Below are 22,329 nucleotides of genomic sequence, written 5' to 3' on the forward strand. Positions count from 1 at the left end.
TTTTAGGCTGTACCAAGACACAAAACAAGAGTGTTTTCCCACAAAGCTATGTGCATTAATTTTAAAATTGTATGTAGCTATGCTCCTTTAACCGCTTTTGTGTCTGCACTCATTCATGTATTAATCAGAACTCATGGCTATAGGTTGTCCTGTGTTATAGACACTTGCTGGGAAGTTGCAACGCATGTGTGTATAAAAACCCGTCAATGTAGCCACACATTAATAATTGATTAGAAAAGCAATTAAGTAAAGTTATTAATGGATTATTGTAACTTTTACATGTTGATATGTCCACAAAACAGAAGCTAGCTGGCTCCAATGCTAATTTACTACATCGTCAGAGCTGCTTTCTTGTCTACTTTAGATTTACATAGTATGTCAATTTTTTCATAATAATTTGTCTGTTACTTTGTGCTTTTGTCCTCTTTTTTAAAGTAGCTATGCAGAGCTGATTGTTTTCTTTTATTTTTGTTAATTTTATTTTTATTTTTCTAAAACAAACACCAACCAAGCAAACTATCTTAATTGTTTTGTTTTTTGTTTTTTTTTTTGATAAAGCTGAAGGCCTGCATGCAATGTAGGTGAATTATATAGGTATAAAGAAAATCCTTATTTGTGAATGGAATAGAACAGAATAAAATAGAATAGAATAGAAAAGAAAAAAATTTATTGTCCCCATGGAGAAATTTGTTGTGGACTCACTGCCTTAATAAATAATAGCAAACCTGTTAACATACACAATAGCCCATACACAGATTTTGTCCCTTCAGACAATTTATGTTGGCATTAATGTATGCTCTTGAGTAACTTGTAACAGGTACAGGAAAAACAAATGCTTTTGTTTACCAGAAAATACCTATATAATTAATTTTCCCTTAAGCTTTAAGACAAATGCTAAAAACATAGCTTTGTCCAGCTAACTGGCTGAACGTCTACAGTAAACAGACCAATCATAAACATTTAAACATCACCAGCTTTAGAATTTAGCCTTTTTCTGTGTAAAATAGAAGTTCAAAGAGATGCTAGCTAGGTGGCAGCTTTGAGTAATCAAAAAAGAAAACAACTTTAAGAAACATTTCATGTCACCATACAAATCACATTAGACTAGATGGTGCTCCAGAGAAGGAAAAAGAAACAGAAGTTGGTTTTGTTAACTGTGACTTAGCTGTATTCCTGTTAGCTTCTCATTAGCTAGCTAACTGTTATGCAACTGAAAGACAACAGTGAAACAGACAGGCCTGAAAAGAGGCAGAGAGAAAAAAGTAGTGCAGTTTGGTGTCTGTAAAACAGCTGTATTTCATTTGGACTCTGAGTCAGTCAAAGAGTGAAAGAAAAAATCAACACTTATTCCCTTATTCCATGTACCTGCCATTAGACCTGCCTGCATGCCCTGTCTCACTCCTGGCTGGCAGTGGAAACTTCCAGAGCAACACAAAGAAACCCTGTACAGACTAAACTGTACTTTGTGTGAAGACTCTTTGTGCAGTGTTAATATTATGTTATATACAGTAACAGGGAGGAGACCACAGGAATTCTTCACTTCACAGCCTTCCTTTTGGTAAATATAAAATCTGGATATGTTCAAACACCAGTGGTAACACTCCTCCAGGATGAAGTTTGACAGATTATAATGCTGCCAAATGCAGAAATGTGTCTATTATTTCATGAAGGAACATGTTTTTTTCTGTAAAGCAGTGTACAGAAGTCATTTACTATGTACAAAATGTCAAAACTTAAGTCACTGAAACTGTTCGGTTTGAACAGTTTCACACAAGCTCAAACACACTCAAAAAATGGTTAAAAAACAGATAAAATAGAAAAAAACAAAGTATGCCACTGTAGATTATGACATTGAAATACAAAGACTGTTTTAATAAACTCTCCCATTTCAATGCCAACAGTGGTGATTTTGTATCATTACTGTAACTGCCTTATGTGAGCTGGCAAACAACAAAAAAGTTCAGCCAAAAATGTGAAATGTATTGGCTAAGACATCCAGTACTGTTGTCAGGGTCAGAAATAAATTTAGGCACCAATTTAAAATGTATCTCATAATGATCTTCATATGTAATGACCCTATAATCACTTCAAGCACATTTCATTTCAGTGCAATTTCACAATCCTTATTTAACCAGTGATTCACTGCATTCTTTCACCATGACTTCTTAAAATGATGGACTGACTACTTGTCATCTCGTGACAGGTTATGGCTTTGGTGGGTATATGTCCTCTCAACAGGTCAGCCAAAGAGATTATTCCTTCATGGGTTTATGACCTGTTATTTAGAGGTTGTTGGGAGGCCTGGAGAGGTGATAGTATCCAGTACCTCAAGTGGATGAAGTAGAAAGCAGGGGGAAGGTAGACTGAAGACAACAAGAATGTTACAGTGCATTAAGCTCATGCTAAAACCACCATGCAACAATGGATACTGAACTATCTTTTCAGTCAAGCTCAAGCTAGAAGTTCTTCTCAGCTTTCTCTCCCTATTACTTATTCGTGACCTCTCATAACGCTCTTTGGACATTAAACAGTATTTCCCAACCAATCTCTATTCATTTGCTATTGTTTTGCAATGTTAAATTAAACACACTATAGTCTTGGTTTGCTTGGCTACGTCCTGTTTGCACTTGTTTCCATGTTTTACACTTGAATTTAAGTAAACAGAGCTGCTTGTTTCCACATCAAGTCTTAAATTCCACTATCAAGGCAGATCAACTTGACTGAATTGTTATGTTTTTAGAAGAGGTGGAAATGAAAAACCACTGATTTCATTTGTGTTAGCTCTTTGAAAATGCTGATGAGGTACACTGGGGATATGGTGCCCCCTCTGTCCCTTAAGGCTAACCCTGTATTAACACTGACTGAAAGGAATGTTAACAAGTAAACACTCTCCAACAGGGGAAGTTACCACTGAGACAAATTACTCAAACATTAGAGTCTTTAAATTGCTGAGCTAGCCCTGCGTGCCTCAGCTTCTTCTCTCTCTGTCTTGCAGGTTAATGACACTTTAAATTGGGTACCGGCCCTCTCAAACATCTGGACCTTGTTACAGCGGAGACCTATCAAAGGAAGCATGCAAACATTTGATACATGGTACCCTCATGCCAAGCATCAGAAGGCGGAGAGGTTCAGTTTTTAAAGTTGCTTACGTTTTTTTTTTTTGGTGTTTGAAGTCTCCTCGATTCCTGCAGCTGATTGGTAAGGTAAGCCATAAAAATACTATATACATCTCTGCATGTCTGAACAGGATGAGATGCTCCTTATTTCACGCACACACATGTACACACATATACACAGCTGACAAAGCTGAACATCATCCTTGGAAGGCCTCGGCTTTGGACTATAACATAAACACCACACTGAGATATACAGCACAATGTGGACAGGCATCTTTGGTAAACATCCTTCTCAGAAAGCTATCATCCCCAAAGTCTGGGACCACATAGATCTGGAAGACCTCACTCTGGTGCTGTACAAAGATTGTGAAGGAAAAGACGAATATGTGTTTTCTTTTGAGCTGAATCTATCAGGGTAGAGCATGAACTTAAAAAAAATGAGTTAGTCCACAAATAGACCATGGACTATTAGATAATAGTCCTCTGTGACACTTGCATAAATGTAATCCTCACAAATAATTTTGGTGTAATTAAGATAACATTAGAGGTAATAAGCGGTGCTGTAAGTCTTGACAGAAAACAGACCTGTGCTGAAACTGAAACCTGGTATTTTTTATTGAAGCAGCGCTGAGCTAAAACTTTATGGTGCGTTTCTGGTTAGCTGTACACGCTGTCTTCTTTTAGTTAAAAAGGCCCAAACAGAGTCTAATTAGTAGAAAAACAGTTAGATGGTCTATTAAAAGAGAGATTGAGATCCAGTGAAGCAGTGGACATGGAGTTGATTAGATCTGGTTTTGTCGGCCCATCTGTGCTTGGTTAAAAGAAGACAGGCTATGACAAATGGCTCATATATCTTAATCCCCAGAGACAGACTTTTAGGCACGCAAGTGTGCCTCATAAACAATGCTGGGCCACTGTATTGAGGGGACTGCAGAGTATCCAGCATTAGCAATCAGAAAAAAAGGACTAGTCAGCAGTTTTAGCTTGAGACTGGAAGCCAGCCTCTCTGCGTGTGTCTGGGTGTAGATGATTGGGTTTGAAGATAGATATTTTGATCCAGAGTCAAGAAACGCACATTATTGAGCGTGTGTATGAAATATAACACATGTTTTAGGTCTAACATGAGCTGGAGAGCAGTTATTTTTATGTTATTCAGAATTAATATTCCCAGGGAAAGCTGTAAAATGTGACTCAAAGCAGCACCTGCATCCACACTGCTGAAAAGGAGAACGGCATGTACACTTGTGTATACACTCATAAAACATACTTGCATCATAGTCGCTGGTTGTTTCATTTGTGCTGTAACACTGTAGCACTGGACTCGAGTAGTCTTTGTTTATGAAACCAATATTAAATAACTACTATCAGGACATCATGACACACAGGGGCTTCTTTAAATTGGACGTATTATTTACCATCATTCTGATCCATGGATTTGGAAAAACATGGAAACCATAAACTAACTTTATTGGCCTGAGTGCAGGACTACAGACCCCCCTGGCTTCTCCTGCTCATGTTCTAGTTTTGGCATGTTCGAATTGTGTCATCTCGCGTAAACCAGGACCATGTGACCATCAGAGAAAGGGGGTGGAAGAGGACAGGGTGGGAAATTAGGCTTACTTTCTTCCTGCCAGGCACACTGCAGGAATGTCTCTCATGTAGTTTTGACACGTTTTTTGCTATGCAGCAAGGTGAACACACTTCTGATGAAGGCTGAGAACAGATTGTCTATAGTTCAAAAGTCAGACTGTGAATTTACAAATGCCCCAAATGACATTTTGGATCAGTTCAGGCATGCCCCGCAAGCTCAAGACGTTAATGTAACTCAAGCACAAGGCCTCACTCCATAAAAGAGCCCACATATGACAAGCACCAGACGCTTCACTGACAAAAACTTCATTGGATACAATAGTTTCTTTTAAGTCATTTCCAGGGGAAGACAAGGACAGGCTTAAGTCAAGTCAGAATTTATGAGACGTTGTATTTTTGGCCTAAAACCTTGATTAAAAGATATTTTGTGCTTGTGATGTCATTACTTCTCAAGAGCATGTCTTAGCCCAGCACTCTTCTGTTATAACAGGAAAAATATGGGACTTTGTTTGCAAAATTTGGATTGTACAAGAAAGGTCATCATCAAACAGAATCAGTAATTGTATCAACTTTAGTGAGAAAAAGAGAAGATATTTTATTAATAATTGCTCCCAGTGTGAAGCCACACAGAGAACAATCTGTGCCTTGGCAGACATCTGACAGTTTGTTGCAGTCAAATACTGTAAGTCCAAAAGTCAGACTCTTCCTGATCTCTCCCTCACCACAACAACAACAAAGTGAGGGCTTTTTTGGCATGTCGGTACAGAATATTTCATTACACACTTAACTGAGCCCCAAACTGCTGCAAGGTTGCCAAGATGAACTGGAGTTGCCTTCACAGACCATCTGTGCAGTGGGGTTTCTGTGTGGTCACGCAGGCTGGGTGGCCTGCTGTGGACACACTTAAAGAGACTGAATCAGCAGCAATCATCTCCTGAAACTCTGATCCCCACTATGAATTTATGCTTTGCTCAATGCCATCACTGGACACCACTTTCAAGCTTCATCGCCAAACAGAGCTGATAAAACCGCACAGTGGGGACCCGGCCAAGTCTGGCTTTGTGTCTGGAGCAAATACACCCTCCACAGAGACGTGGATTCTGACTGCTGGCTGAGGCTCTCCAGTTACATAATGAAAATTCCTGTAGTCTCAAGTACAAAACAGCATGTTTCGCATCTATCTAGTGATGAGGTCGGTTTTAATGTCATCTGATAAATTCAAAATATACAAAGGGTTGCTTTAAATGACCAGCCTGTTTGATGCCTCTAAGCTGTTGCCTGCATTTCATGATATTGACATGAGTGACTGTTTTTACCTCAGCTTTGAACAGAAATAGACACAACAAACTATTTAGAAAGATCGAGATGTTGTTTCTGTGTCGTAGCCACAAGAACAGAGGGTGAAAACTGCCACCAAAAGCTGACAATGTTCATCATAAGTTGTGAATTAAAGTTGAAAAGATTTACAATTTCTGACCATAATAAATCTAACAATGGATAATGAAGTTCAAATGTTTTATAACAATAATTCAGACTTTAAGATTTAAGTGAAAAATCTGTTAGAATAAGCTCTTTAATTATGACATTAATGTTGCAAATTTACAAGAAAAAAGTCATTATTTCAGCCAGTGATTATTCTTTATTTCATTTTTTAAGAGACAGTTCGGTAAAGAAGCCTGCAGCTGTCACCAAAATAAGCAACATGAAGCATCTTGGAGCATGTTTTTAGTTGCAAAAACAAAAAGTAAATTTACAGCGTTAACCTTGTCAAATAAGGCATGTTTTCTTACAAATTTATTCTCATAAATTTGAGACTTGATTTTCAAAATCTTAGTTTTTATTCATCATTGATGTACCCCATGTAACTTTGGTTTAAGCAAATAACTTTAATAAATAACTTTAGTGCAATGCCCATAATTTATGTCAGTATTTGTGCCCATGTCTTGTATTTGTATACCATGTATTTCTTAGCAGAATTTACATACTTTATATTTTATGCTTGTACTTCAAATTTTATATGACACTTATGGGTATATTTTGTATTCTCCCTGATTTATTTTTTTATTTTTTTACTTTTTTTAAGGAGCATCTATAGATGAAAAAGTAATTTCCCCAAGGTGACCACTTAAGTATTTTGTTGATCTCTAAAAGTTGAGTTTTCCTTGCTTTTACTGAGCATGTCTATGGATGTACGTCCAGTTAGGACTAAATACAAAATAGTTGTGTATGCTACCTGTAATGGGAAGACTTCCAGCGTGAGGACTTCAGATTCTTTGAACAAAGTCTACAATGTGAAGTTTCTCTGCAGTTTAGGAGCTTTTTCTAGGACCATCTGTAAAATTACAGTACTAACTGTACAGTACTCAGGCTGACTAGAGGTGGTCTTTGTAGTTCTGAGGTACAAATTAACTTACTGGCAATTTACTCAGACTTAGAAACTGTCCTGAAAATTCCAATCAGTAGAATTTGAACTGTTTGATCTTCGGCACTTTCAGCACAGAGTCAAGTGACTTTTCTTATATTTTCTTCAGAGAAGCAGTTAATACAGATAGAAACTGGAAAAGCACTCAGAGAGCGCAGACCTCCACCAAGCATATTGTGATTGTCACACAACACTTTAGTCCTACTTTAATGTTATACTCCCTTTCAGCAGACTGTCTGCTACAATTTGGTGTTAGTTGCAGGTTTGTACGATAATTTGTTACCTGACAGTGTTGAAAACTATGACGACCCAGTACATATTTCATATTCTGGATCTTAGTTTCCAGAATATTGCCAGGATCTGGATCATACTTTTACATCCCTCAGAAATTATCGTGACCTTGTGTTGTATTGTTTTGCAAAGCAATCTGACCATTTATCGTGGAGTTAAATTGAATCACTTCTTCCTTATCCCGTTTTGAACATTTCTTGAAAATTTAATCAAGATCCGTTCATTACTTTTGAGTTATGTTGTTCACAGACAAACAAACAAACAAACTTTCCCAAAAACATAACCTCCTTGACGTTGGTAAAAACCAACTAAGACTTTGCTCGCAGTTTCATAACGAGAAATTTGTGCGGTTGTTTTGCAGTTGAATGACAATTCTTAACATCTGGTCAAACAACACTAAATCCACACACATCTTCTCGACTCGTTACTTAAAGAGGCAACACGAAGCATCTGTTTCTGTGTGGATGAACCAATCTTGAACTATTTTTCTAAATCACTTAACTCTCTGGAGTTAGTTCTGCTGATAAATTAAAGTTGCTTTTGGTATGTTTGTACAGACAGATGTGAGAACACAAACACATGCCTGACTTGGAGAAATCATCTGAAGCACTTGAGGGCTGAAGCACTGGAAAATCACAACACGCAGACCATTTTTCAGTATCTTCAGAAATGAAAGTACTAACAGATAAACAAGAAAAACACAGAGTGGTGTGCTGGTTGAAGGCCAACGTAACCACAGCCAGAGCCACAAACGCAGCACAGCCAGGTCTGCAAGTCTAACAGCAAGCAGCACTGTGACTCACAGCAGAACAAAGAAAAATACACATTTTTCATTCCAGCTTTCTGAGGAAGCAGCAACGTTGACGTTGGCCCTCTCTGCAGCCAAAAGACTTCCATCAAGTGTAACGCTGACACTGAACCATATGCAGAACTTCTCCAGGCAGCCTATGTGTGAATGTAGACAGAAAATGGAGTCAGACACCGCCATTGCTTTGGGTGTTATTCTTGTTGCAGCGCCAAAACCTGATGTGAGAGAAGAGCTTCACTAACAAACATTCATTATGTGAAAGAAGACACCACACCAGATGACAGTTGGTTGCAGACCTGTCGTTACCATTGACTGATGAATCCCATGGGGAAAACGCTGCATAGAACGGTGTTAAGATGTTTGATGAGGAGGCCTGGATGATTTCAGAATTTCTTTTGTTTTGACATTTAACTTAATCAAACAATGTATAACAAGCCTAGAACAAGTGAAAGTGAAGAGGTGGAGGCCCCAGCAGAAACTGAGCAGGGGTTATGTGACATTCACTGGAAGTATCAGGCGTTCCAGGAGCCCCTCTTCTGATGTCTGCGCAGCTCTGTCTGCACTATATGAATCTAATAAGTGCTTCCTATAAAGATAAGTTGGAAGTCAGAGCAGCTGGAACACATTTTGATCTCCAGGCTTGATAATAACTGGAGCCATATAGTAAATCAGCCAGAGGCTATAGCAGCTTTATAGTCACATGATCATCTGTAAAAATGTCCCCATGGCACTCCTGCATCTGCTTTCATCAGTGCTTCACCAAACACCCGTGTGTAACTCTTTCTGCCTTCATCGCTACTTTTGTTTTCATATTTATTGGCTTTCTGAACGTTGACCTCAGTTTGTGTTGATTTAAATTCAAGAGTTGTTTCAGGCTCCATCGAGTGGGGTGCAGAAACCCAGTGATGGATGAGGTGTGGTTGCTTTGTGAGGTTGAGGTTTGGGGACTGAGACTGCAGAAAGGTTTGGAGGACTCCAGCAGCAATTGTTGGTCGGTGACAAAGCACAAACTCTGGTGTTGTGTGTGAAAGTTTTGTGGGTTGAAGCTCGATCAATCACTGAGCTGGGTTCACAAACAGACTCAGACTCATAGCTATAAGTGGTAGACACAAAGGACACCCGAAAACAAAGCGAAGGCTGGATGATGTCAGAGTCTTCTGGGAAAAAACTCTCTCCCTGATTTTAATTTCCATAAAAACAACATGGAGCAGGTATTGTCTTACTCGTCTACTCTACCAAAGTGCTGAAGACAATGTAGACAGAAGCTGCAGGTTGAGATCAGCACATTTCTGGTTCTCACGAGCCATCAGGACTTCAACCTAAGAAAATATGTTTGATATATAAAAGACTGGATAAAAAGATGACAGTAAGGAAACAGTAAGGCAAAACTTTAGGAGCTCCCCCTACAGGCTGAATGTGACAGAATCTGGGTATAAATCCACAGTTTAAAGCTTTATTGACAAATATGGGTCCTGTTGAACTATATGCTTTGAATTAGTGGAGGAAGAACTTCAGGATGTTATCAATACTTCCACGAGAGTCGGTGAACTTTCCATACCTGCGAGCGATTCCTTTAACCCTCCAGGGCCCAGCGCTGTGTACGATTTGCACATTAAGTTTTGATTGGCGGTAGATTTGAAACCAGATAAAATCTGTTATTCTGTTTGCACATAAAATGTGGGAAAATAAATTTTCATATTGTGTTTTTAACATGTAGCTGTTTCCTTCCAGTAATTTGTTTGCAGAAATCAGGTACAAAAAGCGTAAAAAATAAAACATTTTGATCCAGACTACGTGTTGACAAAGCTGCGTATTGGTGCTTTCTATTTGTACTTGGAAGTCGGAATTTCAAAGTTCCGAGTGGGAACAGCCCCCCAAGGTTGGGATTTCCAACTTGTAAGTTGGAGCACCCATTGAATAAGCACCAGTTGAATTAATCAGCTGTATATATAGTTTTATTCGATGTTTATATACAGAAATATTGGGGTTAAGGCAAGTTTTTCCAACTTGGCAAGTAGAACGCTGAACTTGGAGATGGCGTCACTCCAACCCCTGACTTCCCAGTTCCGAGTACAAACGGAACACAGCATATGCTGAAAACACATCATCACGTTTTTCACGTTTACATTTTTGAGGGATACAGCCATGAAATTTCTTTCTTTTGAAAATTATGAGTAATATCTAAAAAATGTATGTAATATCTTAAACTAGCCTCTGGCCCAATGACAGCTGGGATAGGCTCCAGCCACCCGCGACCCTGAACAGGATAAGCGGTTAAGAAAATGGATGGATGGATATCTTAAACTTTTTAGCGACTTATTTGGTTAATCTGGACATAAGTCTTTACATTTTATTCAGTGGGAATAAAAGTGTTTTAATGATGTAAAACAAACATTTTCAGCAATAAATTACACTACAGTGTGTACAGATGTAGAAGTGTTGTGGCAGACTTGGTATGATAGATCATAAAGGGTTCATTTGACTTTTGTCATGGAGTTTTTGACTTCACTTTTGTACACTGGATGGAGTTGGAGATGATTGTGCCTGAAATCATATTCAAGTGTGAATAATGTTTATAGCGATGGTGAGCCTAACAAACAAAGATGGCTGTGGATGTACCAAAAGACTAGGGATGGGTACCTTTCACATTAGAAACGATACGGTACTGATGCCATTGGCTGACAATTCATACTGTTACTCAACGGTACCAATTTTCAGTTCTTTTTTTTGTTTATGTGGTAAAAAATATCAACTTGTTTAATAATAATAATTACTTGTTTTCAATTTAGCATATCTATTCTTCAATATATAACCTTGCAATGTTGTGTTCATGTCCAGCATGAAAAATCAACAACTCTTCCACGCCCTCACAGTCTCAACCTAAACATGGTTCCTTCTGGTTTTACGTGAATCAGAACCCAGAACTTTTGACAGAATTCAGTTAGTTCCCATAAAAGTACCTAATTTGGTACCCATCCCTATAAAAGACTGAAGGCTGTGAAGTTACTGAGACATTGTGACCGTAATCTTTCTCAGTTGTTAAAACTTATACTTAATAATTAGCCAGTCAAGCTACTGTTACATGCAGTGCAACGTGCTGCTATAGCTATATTTGAGTCATCATTGGTTGTGTTGCACTCAGTTATCTACTCAGTGCTTCAGTTTAGAGTGTGTTTCACTCGACCTGCAGCTGACCTGCGCCTGTCGCTCTAATACCCTCAGCAGAAATCCTTGTGGCTTGCTTTTCACGGGCCCCTGTTTGGATGTAATGACTTGTGCAGTGTCTGGGATGCATTCCCGCCTGCCTGTCATTGGTCAATCCAGGATTGACCCACCATCCTTATGACCAGTTACCGACCGTTCCTGCAGACGATGTAAGCCTGAGATAAGATCAACAACAAGTCTGACCAGAACCGCTCCGTGCTGTTGTCCCCTTTTCTCATTTTTCAAAAAAGTTGTTAAACATCTCTCTGCTTCTTGGTGACTCTTTATTGTTCTCTCACTAACTCTGAACTTTATTGAAAACATGAGCGAGTAATCTTTCATTAGGACGAGACATCTCAAAGTGCACGCATGCAGGCCCTGGAGGGGGCTTTAAGTAACAGGCAGGCATCCTGAAAACATTCTTTTCTGCTAATAAAGTCGCCGTAAATTGAAACCACTTGCTCACCCTAACCCAAAAATAAGCCAGGAGAGGAATGTGACTCCTCAGCTGAAAATGTAACTGTTCCTCCAAGAACTGAAAAACATAAAGCGTTTTAACAACATCTAGGACAACCAATGAGCCTTAAAGAACAACACAATAATCTGTAAATAAATAAAGATTTGTGAAACCAAAACCACTTGCGGTCGTATTTTTCCCTATTTTTCCATACCCTCTTTTCCCGCCCTCTCCCGGACACTTTGCTGACACAGCACAGCCTAAGCAGAAACCCTGAAGGCCTACAGTGCCCACTCCCTATCCACCTCTCTGTACACTCTCAGAGTATATAGGTTTGCACTGAATAAACTTCCAGGTTGGAGACAGGAAGTCCCTCAGCAACTTCTCAGGTTTGGAGACACTCTCAGTGGAATAATAGACCTCTTGTGGAAAGCAGATGTCAGAATGAGTCAAGGAGCTCATTTCTCTCAACAGCAGGGGACAAACAAAAAGCACGACAACAAAACTCTCTGCCAGTACACAAAAATGTGTGGAAGCTGTGGACCGGCGACAAAAGAGGGAGTAGTTTCATATCCTTAGTCTGAGATTTGGACAATCAAAAGTATTTTTTTTTTTTGTAATCTGAGCAGTAGTACATTGTTAATTAGCTTAGCTTACCTTAACAGAAAGACTGGTAGAGGAAATAAAGAGCTAGCTTTGGTCTTTCCCAGATTAAAAAAACATTTAGTAGCATCTCTAAAGGTCGCTCACTGACATGTTTTTACAGAATATAAAATGGGAACATGGACAGAAATGCAAAACTTTAAGTGTGAGCTCCAGAAGAAGAGAAGTGCTGTGACTGTATTCAGACAAACAAAAGCCAGATGTGTTGTGACGATGTTCATCTTGAAAGTTTTAGGTCAGTCCAGCTGTTTCTCTCTGCTTCCCGTGTTCTTGCTTTGCTATGCTAAACGCTACCAAAGGAGACAGTAGGGTGGTGCCAGTGTTTTCACTCAAAGTCCTTTATAACTGGACTCACGCGTGCATCAGAGTCAGGAGTGATTGCATGTGCAAACACTAACAGCTAAACTTTCACAACAAATTTATCTGTATTTTGCCTTCATGATTCCTAGAGGGGTTGATGATGTTTCTGTCATGCAATGACTGAAACATCATCAACACATAACCATGTGAATAGAAACATTCCACCATGAAGAAAGAGAATCAGCGAATCAAAGACCACCGTTTATCTTAGTACATCCCCTCGTTTGCTCATAGTTTTATCAAAAAGGCAAAAATCTGTAAACAAAGTGTTAGCCTCTTGTGCTTTGTCTGCTCTCATGTTGTCCACATTACACAGCAGCCTCTCCAGTGTGCTTTTGATAAGGTTTTCAAGGTTTTTCAATTTAACATGTTTATTTCTGAATATATTAAAGATGCTGTAAAGAGGATCTGTTTTAATTGCATCCCCTCACCACCTTGTGGCCCGCAGTCTCAGCACACTGTCATAAATTACTTTTAGTGAGGTGTGTTTTGGATTTAAATGGAGATTGAATCGAAAATGAATTTTCTTTGTCCAAGACAACTTTTCACTGGATACAACACACTGAGGTAAGGTATTTATCAGCACAGTTACGTAGCGCTACAGTTTGAAATGTGACATCAAGCAAACATTGTAGCATCCGGCTATACGTTAGCTACAATCGGCAGCTCGGTACTCTGACGTATATGTAGGCTAACGTGACAACAAGCAAACAAAGTCAGTTTGTAAGTAGTTTATCAGCCATCTATATTTAGTGCAGCTGGTAGTTCGGTGCTCTAACACGTCATTAATGTGAAATATTACTAAATCCTGGTTAGCTGTGTCCTGCCAGTCATCTACCAAGCAGAGCTTACGTAACCTCACTCTTCATTTTATTGATAGACTCTCAAGTTTGAACGGACCACTGCAGAATAACTGCTGACTGTGGGTTGGGATGAACAGTATCACAAACAGATTAGCCCCTTTGTTATAGAGTGATACAGCCCAAGCTAAAGGCTAATTAGCCAACACAAAATAAGTCAAAGAAATAGTTTTAGCAGAGAAAAAACACAGATCTCTGTGTTTTATCTCTTCTCACTTCTAAACTTTGTCAGCCGGCGTGGTGTTGTCTAAGGACGCGGTCACACTAGCCAATCGTGCCGTGCCTAAGCACGCTTCAGTCGTAAAGCACGTTTGGAAAGGCCAGTGTGACCGCAACTGTGCCATGCTCAAGCACGATTCCGTGCTTCGGCACGCTTCGAAGAAGTGGGCTTCGGCACGGTTTACTTCATGCACGAGCACAAGCATGCGGACAGCGCGTGCGATCCATTACGTATAATCACTGCGAGCGCATCTCTCGACGATCATTTTAAACGAAGCGTGGTGTTAGAGGGCTGTGTCGGACGAAAACGACCTAATAGAAGTCCAAAAGTCTCTGAAGTTGTAGCAGTGCTCTCTGTGTCTCATTGTGCTGACTCTGATGAGATCGCGCTTCATGTAAACCAATGCTTCAGGATGACAAAGGCGGGCCGTGTCTGATACCCCCTAAAGTCTGGTTCATATAGGGGCAGTGTGACTGCCGGCCGTACTCTCCAGCTGGGGAACAGCGCTGCAGGGGGGCAATCGTGCTTAGGCACGGCACGATTTGGATTGCCAGTGTGACTGCGCTCTTAGAGACCCAGACATGGCGTAAATCAATCGGTCGATCTAACCTGGAAGCTGAATAGGAGCAATTTGAAATAACCTGTAATCAGCAGTATTGGCGCAAATTATTTCATTTTTAAGTGTGGGTTACGATCAGGCATAAAGGAGCATTTTTCAAGATAACGTTCAAACTCCTCACAGCCCCTTTAACTTGCAATGCTGTTTTCATGTCCAGAAAGAAATATCACCTACTCTTCCACTCCCTCCCAGTCACAAAGATGAGTTAAGGTATTGAAAAATTGCCCCATTTGATTTTACTTGAATCGCTACTCAGTACCACAGACAGAATGGGGGTCGGTACCTTTGAAACGACCTTATTCAACATCCATCCCTTCCTGATATCATGCTCTGCCTCCTGAGACTCATCCTGTCGCCCACCACTCCTTTCATCTAACAGGGAAGACTTATATCTACTCAGGACCAGTCTGGACAAGCAACTTAGGAAAAAAATTCAGAACTCTTGGAAATTTTTTCAGGTTTGGACTACAGCCCAAAACTTTACCAGGATGTTTGCCTGAAAGAGGTTCCCTTTAATTTAGCCCCCATCTGTGTTAACAGCACAGTAAATTTATGCTATTTTTTTCACTATTTGAGAAATTTTGATGTTTTGACATATTTTAACCCAATGTGCAGAGAATTATTCTGAGGAGATTCTCTAATTGGGTTTTTTTCTGTTACCACTGCTCCTCCACTGCTGCTTAGTAGCAGTCAGTCCAGCATCTGAGCACCAGATGTTACAAATGTATTAACGTGCACAACAGATCATGTTCCCTTCATAAAAGAGTTGAATAAACACACACACTTTCAGGAGTTATGCAAAGAGACGTGCAGAAGTGTAAATTGATTGTGATGACACTCCTACTACACTCTGATATTTGGCAGCTGAGTGCTTGAAGACACGCACACTCTCTAACACCTCCTAAACCTGAGGGATCACTGTGACCATTTCACCCCAAAGTGTTGAAACCTGATCTCTGTTCTGGGACAGAAGCAGGAGAGATGATGTGGAGACACGCATACATCACACTGGAGATGTACTTCTTCTTCACAGCTACGCAATTAAATAGAAGAAGTCAGAGAGAGAGAAATATACAGCAGAGAGCAGCAAATTACAGCATTGAGGAATGTAAGAGTTGAAGGAAAAGCTTGGTGATGATTTGTTGGTGTATAATCTGGCTGTAAAGGAAAGAATCTCTGTTTGCCTGCTGTTTGATTTTCTCGTCAGAAGCACATCTTGTGACTTTCTTACTTGGAGTGTCCATTGCTGAGTTATGCCAACAAAGTTTATGCTTAAGTCACCAACTTTAGTACCTTCAGTACAGAAGCTCAAAGGGGACATGCACCCAGACATTTCCTTTCCTCCATTATCTAGAGATGGCTAGGTGTATTTGGAGTGGACCATTACTTTGTGTGGCTCATTTGTTGGTCATGGACATCAAACTTTTTGTGGCTTCAGTGATATTTTTACTACTTTTTCTCCTGTGTTTGTCTGGAGATACCTCATGTAACCATGGCTACATTGTTTACATGTGAACTCAGCTGTTAGCAGCCTGTAGCATGACAGTGCTAACTGGTGTAAGGCCTGATGTCTTCCCACAAGGTGAAGAGAAGGAGGTGAGGACGACAGGCTAGTTCTCAGGTGTGAGCTAAGAAGTGATGACATGGACCTGTCCTTCCATCCATCGTTATTGGGAACACAAGATCTATCTCCAATAAGATGGACGAGCTAGCCGTGCTAACCCAGCAACAGAGGGAATACCAGAGGGCAGAGTAGCATCATGCTATTCACAGACATGGCTAACGGAGTTAACATCAGACACCAACGCCACATTAGAAGAGCTTCACCTGCTGTGAGCAGACAGGATCTAGGAGACAGAGATGTAGCATGACTGAAGCTCAGTCCTGGACCCTGTGGAGGTGGAGGCTGGCTGAACTGGAGAGTGATGGACAAGCTGTCATCATCTATTTTCTTATGGAGCTTTTTGCGCTTTCTATACACTTTCTCACTTGTGTTTTCTTGATTGCTGCTGTTACTTTAATTTCGTTGTACATGACAATAAAGTTCTATTCTATTCTATAAGGATGTTGTTTTTCTCAAGCTCTTGACGTAACGCCACATAATCGTAACTCATATCCTCCAAAATTCAAAAGCACAGAAACAGAAGTGGCTTAAACCTGCCTCATTAGTGGCACTTCAAGCTTTGACTGCAGGAGCTGAGATCAAACCACCAAAAACAACAACAGCCTCTACCACAGAGCCACAGCCACCCCATAACTCGAATTAGCGTAAGTCTATTTAGAGTCGCTCTTGATCTTCCTGAAACTCTTTTTTTTTTTTTTTTAATTGAGCCTTTTCCATATTTTGCTAAAAACTTGAAGGAAATGACTGTGGCTCATGTGAGAAGATCTGCTAAAAGAATGTGTTAATGTAGTATTTCTGAACGTGCTCACACTCAGCTGGGGAGTTACCAACATCTGGCTGAAGGGTATAATTTTTATCGCCTGATGAGTGGGTGAGATTATGAACCTGTCTGGGAAGTTGAATCAGAAAGCCAGACACACCGGGGGAATCAGCCGACTCATTTCCAGCCTGATTTCTTTGGTTTTAGACCAAGTCATTGTGTGCACATTTTGCTGAGCTGAAGAAGAAAAAGTACACGGAGACGCTGATAAGGCTGCAAAGTTATTCGACCGGTCAGGAACACCCAGGATGCTGTGGCTTTTCTTTCCCCTGTGTCCCGCTGTTGTTGTATCAGAGAAATAAAAATAAAAGCTTCAGCCAAAAATAAGTTCCTGGGAAATGAGGTGGGGCCTAGTCTTAACCTCGAAGGTTATTCTAGGAGGGTGCCAGCCAAGACAAATCTTTGTGTTGAAAGAAGTTATTCCTATGCAATGATTTAAAGCTCTACCATTGCTGATGTGTCTCCGGGGACAGAACAGCTGACAGTGATTTTTAAGTTTAAGGTTTAAAGTTGAGGTGTGACTTCTTACTTACCAAACCTCTTGTAGCCAAAGGACTGCACCTCCTCCTCGTCAGCAAAGTCGTCTGGAAGGAGAAGATGTAGAAACAATCGTTAGTCGTTGTGTTATGAGCAACATCTGCTAAATGTTTCGTCAAAGTAGACTGTGAAGGAATGTTTCTTACTCTGGTTTAAAGGCGGAGAGAGAAACGTGAGCTTGTGATTGTAAAACTGCTGTTTCCAGCATCATGAATGAACTTTCACTTTCACTTTCAGCCTGATGAGTTACCCAGAAGCATTGATGGTCAATGTTAATCACTGGGCAAATAAGGTCTAAAATGAAAGCTTTAAGGGGCCGTTTACACAACAACGGTTTTGGGGTGAAACGCAAAAGTTTTGTTACGTTTCAACCTCGCATTTACTCAGAAACATTCAGGTCGCATTTCACCCGACCTAAAACGTAAACTTTTGAAAATGGCCTCCAGAGTGGGATTTTTCTGAAACACTGCCGACACCGTTGCCGTGCAAACAGTAAGCCGGCGTTTTCAGAGGAAACGCTGTTGTCACAATCAGGACAACAATACCATTGTTTCGATTGTCGCGAACTACCGTGTTGTGCTTGTGCTGCTCAATCTGCTGTATCTGCTGACTTGTCTTTCAACAAAATGTGCATCTGTTGCTCCACTTTTGCACTTAGTATTCCCCAATACACCAGATGACTGGCTCAACTCTAATTCAGGGGAGATCTCCCAAAAGCGGCTGGACAAGACAGTTATAGCACCACCTACAGGCCTGGCATGCTTACTTCAGCGCTCTCAGTCCATCTGCGTTTCCGTGTAAACGCAGATTTTTTTCACTGCGTTATAGCGTTTTCAGATGAAACGTCGTGTAAACGGGGCCTAAGATTTTCAATTGCATGCTTTTTTGTCCTTCTTGGCGCACCGTACACAAGCTGAAATACCCTTCTGCTTCCTGATGCTACTACCATGAACAATAACAACATCACTGCGCTTACTGTGACAAACTGCTCTGTAAAAATGCTCCAAAACAGATCAGGTGACAAAAGCAAAGATTTAAGTGTCATCCCACTTTAATTCTGTTTATAACTAGCCTAAAACTCCACACAGGAGCTTTAAAGTACGAAAAGAAAAACTTCTAAAGCTTTAAAGGACAATGTTTTTCTCTTGATGTACTGCATGTCTTCCCCTGAGAGTAGCATCTAGTCTGGAAATGTTCAACGATGACTCTTCATAGGGAGGAAAAGTCCAGAGCATTACTTTGGATCCTAAGTAGCAGGTCTTGACAAAAAGCCGTGTGAGAAAATGTGTGTCAAGAGCAACCTAAGCAGTTGTGTCAAATGAGAAACCACATCATACTTTTGGAATTTGAGTTTCCAAATACCCCCAATACTCTTTTTCCTGTTGTGTTACTGAGCAACATGCCTGTGTCCCATCACAATGGAAATTTTTACCGTAAGTGTGTTTGGCTTTTCAAGAGCCATTCGGGGAAATGGAGTTCATCACATTTTACCCCAAAGGGTTGAAAACAGAGGTCTGGAAAACACAGAGATGAGTCAAACTTTAAGTTTATTTGGAGTTTGGTGTAAATACTGCTGCCAGTCTGTGCATGTCAGATTAAACCTGTGAAAACTGGATTAAAAAAAATAGTTTAAAGACATTTTTGATGGACAACATATGTACATCTTTATGTGATAAGCCAAAGCTTTCACTCAAACTTAAAATCTTAGTCAGTCCACTAACATTCGTTATATTATATTTTAAAGTCTGACAAACACATCTTTTTTCAATGTTTTAACCACCTTGCATGTCCTTCACTACTGTTCGCCAAACAAAACAGGGCTTTGGATTCAAGACTGAACTTTTGGGCCCTGATACTATTTTCCATTTTTCTCGTGGTTTATCCCTTGGCAAGGATGCAAACAAATGGCAATGAAATCAAGGTTCTTGTTGTATTTGTATCTATGGCTAAAGCAACCAATCCTACAGGTGCAATGTGGTTTATGGAAGCCCAAACAGGGCATGGTACAGTTTTGATGAGCATTTTCAAATGGTTTTCTCTTGATCTCTACTTATTTATCTCATTATCTCAGAGTAATACTTTTTGACCCACTTCCACCAGAATAACACCAGATTATTTTAACGCTTATTCTCAGAGATGAAAAAGCTCAAAGCAAAATCAGAACCGAGTCATCCAACTCATTAACATGGGCAATGGAAGCATGGCAGGGCAAGGTTTATTTTACTGATTTTATTGTATTTTATGTTACTATCCTTTGTCTTGTTTTAGTCTTTTACTATTTTACCAGTCACTGTTATTTTCTCTGCTCTTTTGTGAAGCACTTTGGGCTGTGTGCTTGAAAGGTGCTGAGTAAAGAAATGTGAGTTGTGTTGAGTACCAAAACCCTTACGTCTGTTACCAAGATGACCAAAAGAGAAAGATAAGATCTAAGGGGGAAAAAAACTTAATTTTGTTAAAAGATAAAAAGTTTTGAAGCATGTCCACTTTGGGCTTCCATAGATCCTGAAGAAGAGCCAGCCTAAATGCAAATTGCAAATTAGCCTAAGGGTCTGAAACATCCCTTGAAATACACAAAAACATCTAGGGAGGAAATGCTCCTGTCTCCTATTCTAAAACTTAAAAAAGACGGTGGTTAGACCTTTGTAAGCCTCTTTTCTTTTCCCTTGAGTTACAGTAGCAACCAGAAGTGGCTAACTCTCCAGTCACATCACAGACTTAGTGTGAGGGCTTTGCATTCATGTCCACAATGAAGAGCTTTGTGTTCTTATTCTGCAGTGTACCACAAGGTGGCAGGAGACTGGTAGTGATTATATAATGTTATAAAGAGACCAGCTTCCTGTCCAAATCCACGGAGTGTGTGAGGGTGAGGGTGCGAGTGGCGTGTGTACGTCCAAAACATCTGGGGACGAAGCTTTGGAAATCACGAGTTGTTGTTACCCACAGCCCACAATGACTCATATTTTTTATGGTGTGTGTTTGTTTGGAGTGTGTGTTGAGGGGGGTCTATTTTTGTCCTAAATGTGTTTGAGAGAAGCGTGGATTAAGGGTGAGCGCGTGAGCGTGCGCGCGCGAGGTGTCCTACCACAATAAAGGAGTTTGTGCACGAGGATTTAGTCTGACTCAATATTTCCTTAAGTGATTTTGATTCATTGAGGCCAAAACAAACTTTTGAACCCACACTTAAGTCCTACATAACAACATAAAAGTTTCACCCCAGTTAAAAAAAAAAAAAAATCACAGCTGCTGCCATGTTTAATTTTCCATCAAGGCGTAAACAAGAAGTGCTCTCTTAATCTTTTAATCGTCATGCTTTAGTGACTTAGATGTGACTAGATGTATTGGTGTAGGTTATGTTTGATGTGAAGCAGCGGCCAGATGTAAGAAAAAAAGTCCCAGAGTCCCCTGATTGAAGCCAGATGTCAGACGTAGTGAGCCCACGCATTCCTCTCGTCTCACACGGAGAAAGAGGCAGAATAGTGACAAAGAAAGAGCAAGAGGCATGTAGCAACAACACATAAATCAAGCGATCATCAGTGACACTGCAATGTGCGCATCAGCTGACGTCTGTAATATCCATATGTAAATATGCGCATTTTCTTACCTTTCATTGTGGTGTACAGGACTCTACCGTTGTCGTTTGAAGTCACATCCACTGCATCGCAATTAGCTTTCTCCCAAAGCCCCTTTGAGCGCGCAACACTTGAGGATTCAAAGGTTCACAGTGTTCTTTGCTTTTTTAAAAACCTCCAAAATGTAGAAAGTTCAGAACTCCATCCGTGATTCTCAACACTGAGGACGAACTCCTACAGCGCAGGTAACTTCAGGGTAACACCTCAGCTGCTGCAGCAAAACAAGAGTAACGTTTGGATGCAAGTAGGAGTTTAAAGAGCAGGAGGGGGAAAAAAACTTTCTTCTTCTTATTTATCTGGCAGTGAGGAGAGATGCAGAGGTGGGGGTGTACCGTAGTCCTGCTCAGCACTCCGGTGGTACCCGCAGCCGCAACCAGAAAAACTCCAAAAGTGAAGGAATCTAAACGTGAGAGGAAGTGGTGCGCCCGCGGGGCTGCGAGGAGAAACCACGTGTTCCCACATCTGTGCGCACCGTCTGCACTGTGAGCTGCTGCTGCTGTGTGTGTGTGTGTGTTCAAGCTGAACTACACACTGAGGACTTGGATGGTAACTGTAGGCAACAGATAAGTTTCAGCAACTTGTCCAACTTGTTGAGTTTTGATACTAAAATAAAGCAGCACTGACATCAAGGTAATGCTATAACAACCACACACTTCATGACTGACTTTCATTGAATCTAAGCCTCTTTTTTCAACATCAGTGTCTGAGCTGGGCTTCAATAGGTTACTTGTAGGTAGAATTGAAAAAAAAAACAACAACAACTGATGAAACTGCAGACAGTCTATAACTGATCAAACTTTTGAGGCAGCAGCAAGACAAAAAGTTTGCAAAAAATTATTTGGAGTCATGTTTTCATCTAACCTGGGAATATGAATCCTTTAATCACTGTACTTTCCAACAGCTGCTGAATGCCCCACTTTTGCTGAGACAGTAAAACAGGTACCTCTTACCCTTAAAAATAAAATAAAATAAAAAGTTTTCATCCAAGGTCAAAGACAAAAATACAAGTCTAAAACAATATGATCCTCTCTGTTTTGGGTTTGGGTTCTAACTTAAACCATTCATGAAGTCCTGAAATCCAGTCTTTAAAAAATGTAATTACAGAGGTG

At 40.2% G+C, this 22,329-nt stretch overlaps 1 protein-coding gene across 1 annotated transcript in view; it reads right to left on the reverse strand.

Annotated features, from left to right (window-relative positions):
* Window positions 1-21,616, reverse strand: part of LOC141803991 (collectin-12-like) — a 48,105-nt gene extending 26,489 nt beyond the window's left edge. The window contains 2 exon segments of the mRNA XM_074688166.1: window positions 17,588-17,638; window positions 21,193-21,616. Coding sequence (XP_074544267.1) covers window positions 17,588-17,638; window positions 21,193-21,199 — 58 coding nt within the window. The 5' untranslated portion in view covers window positions 21,200-21,616.
* Between the last annotated feature and the right edge of the window lie 713 nt (window positions 21,617-22,329).

Source organism: Halichoeres trimaculatus, unplaced genomic scaffold (genome assembly GCF_033239565.1).
Source record: "Halichoeres trimaculatus isolate MK-OKI-2021-1 unplaced genomic scaffold, fHalTri1.1 fHalTri1_scaffold_15, whole genome shotgun sequence".
In the NCBI taxonomy this organism is placed as follows: domain Eukaryota; kingdom Metazoa; phylum Chordata; class Actinopteri; order Labriformes; family Labridae; genus Halichoeres; species Halichoeres trimaculatus.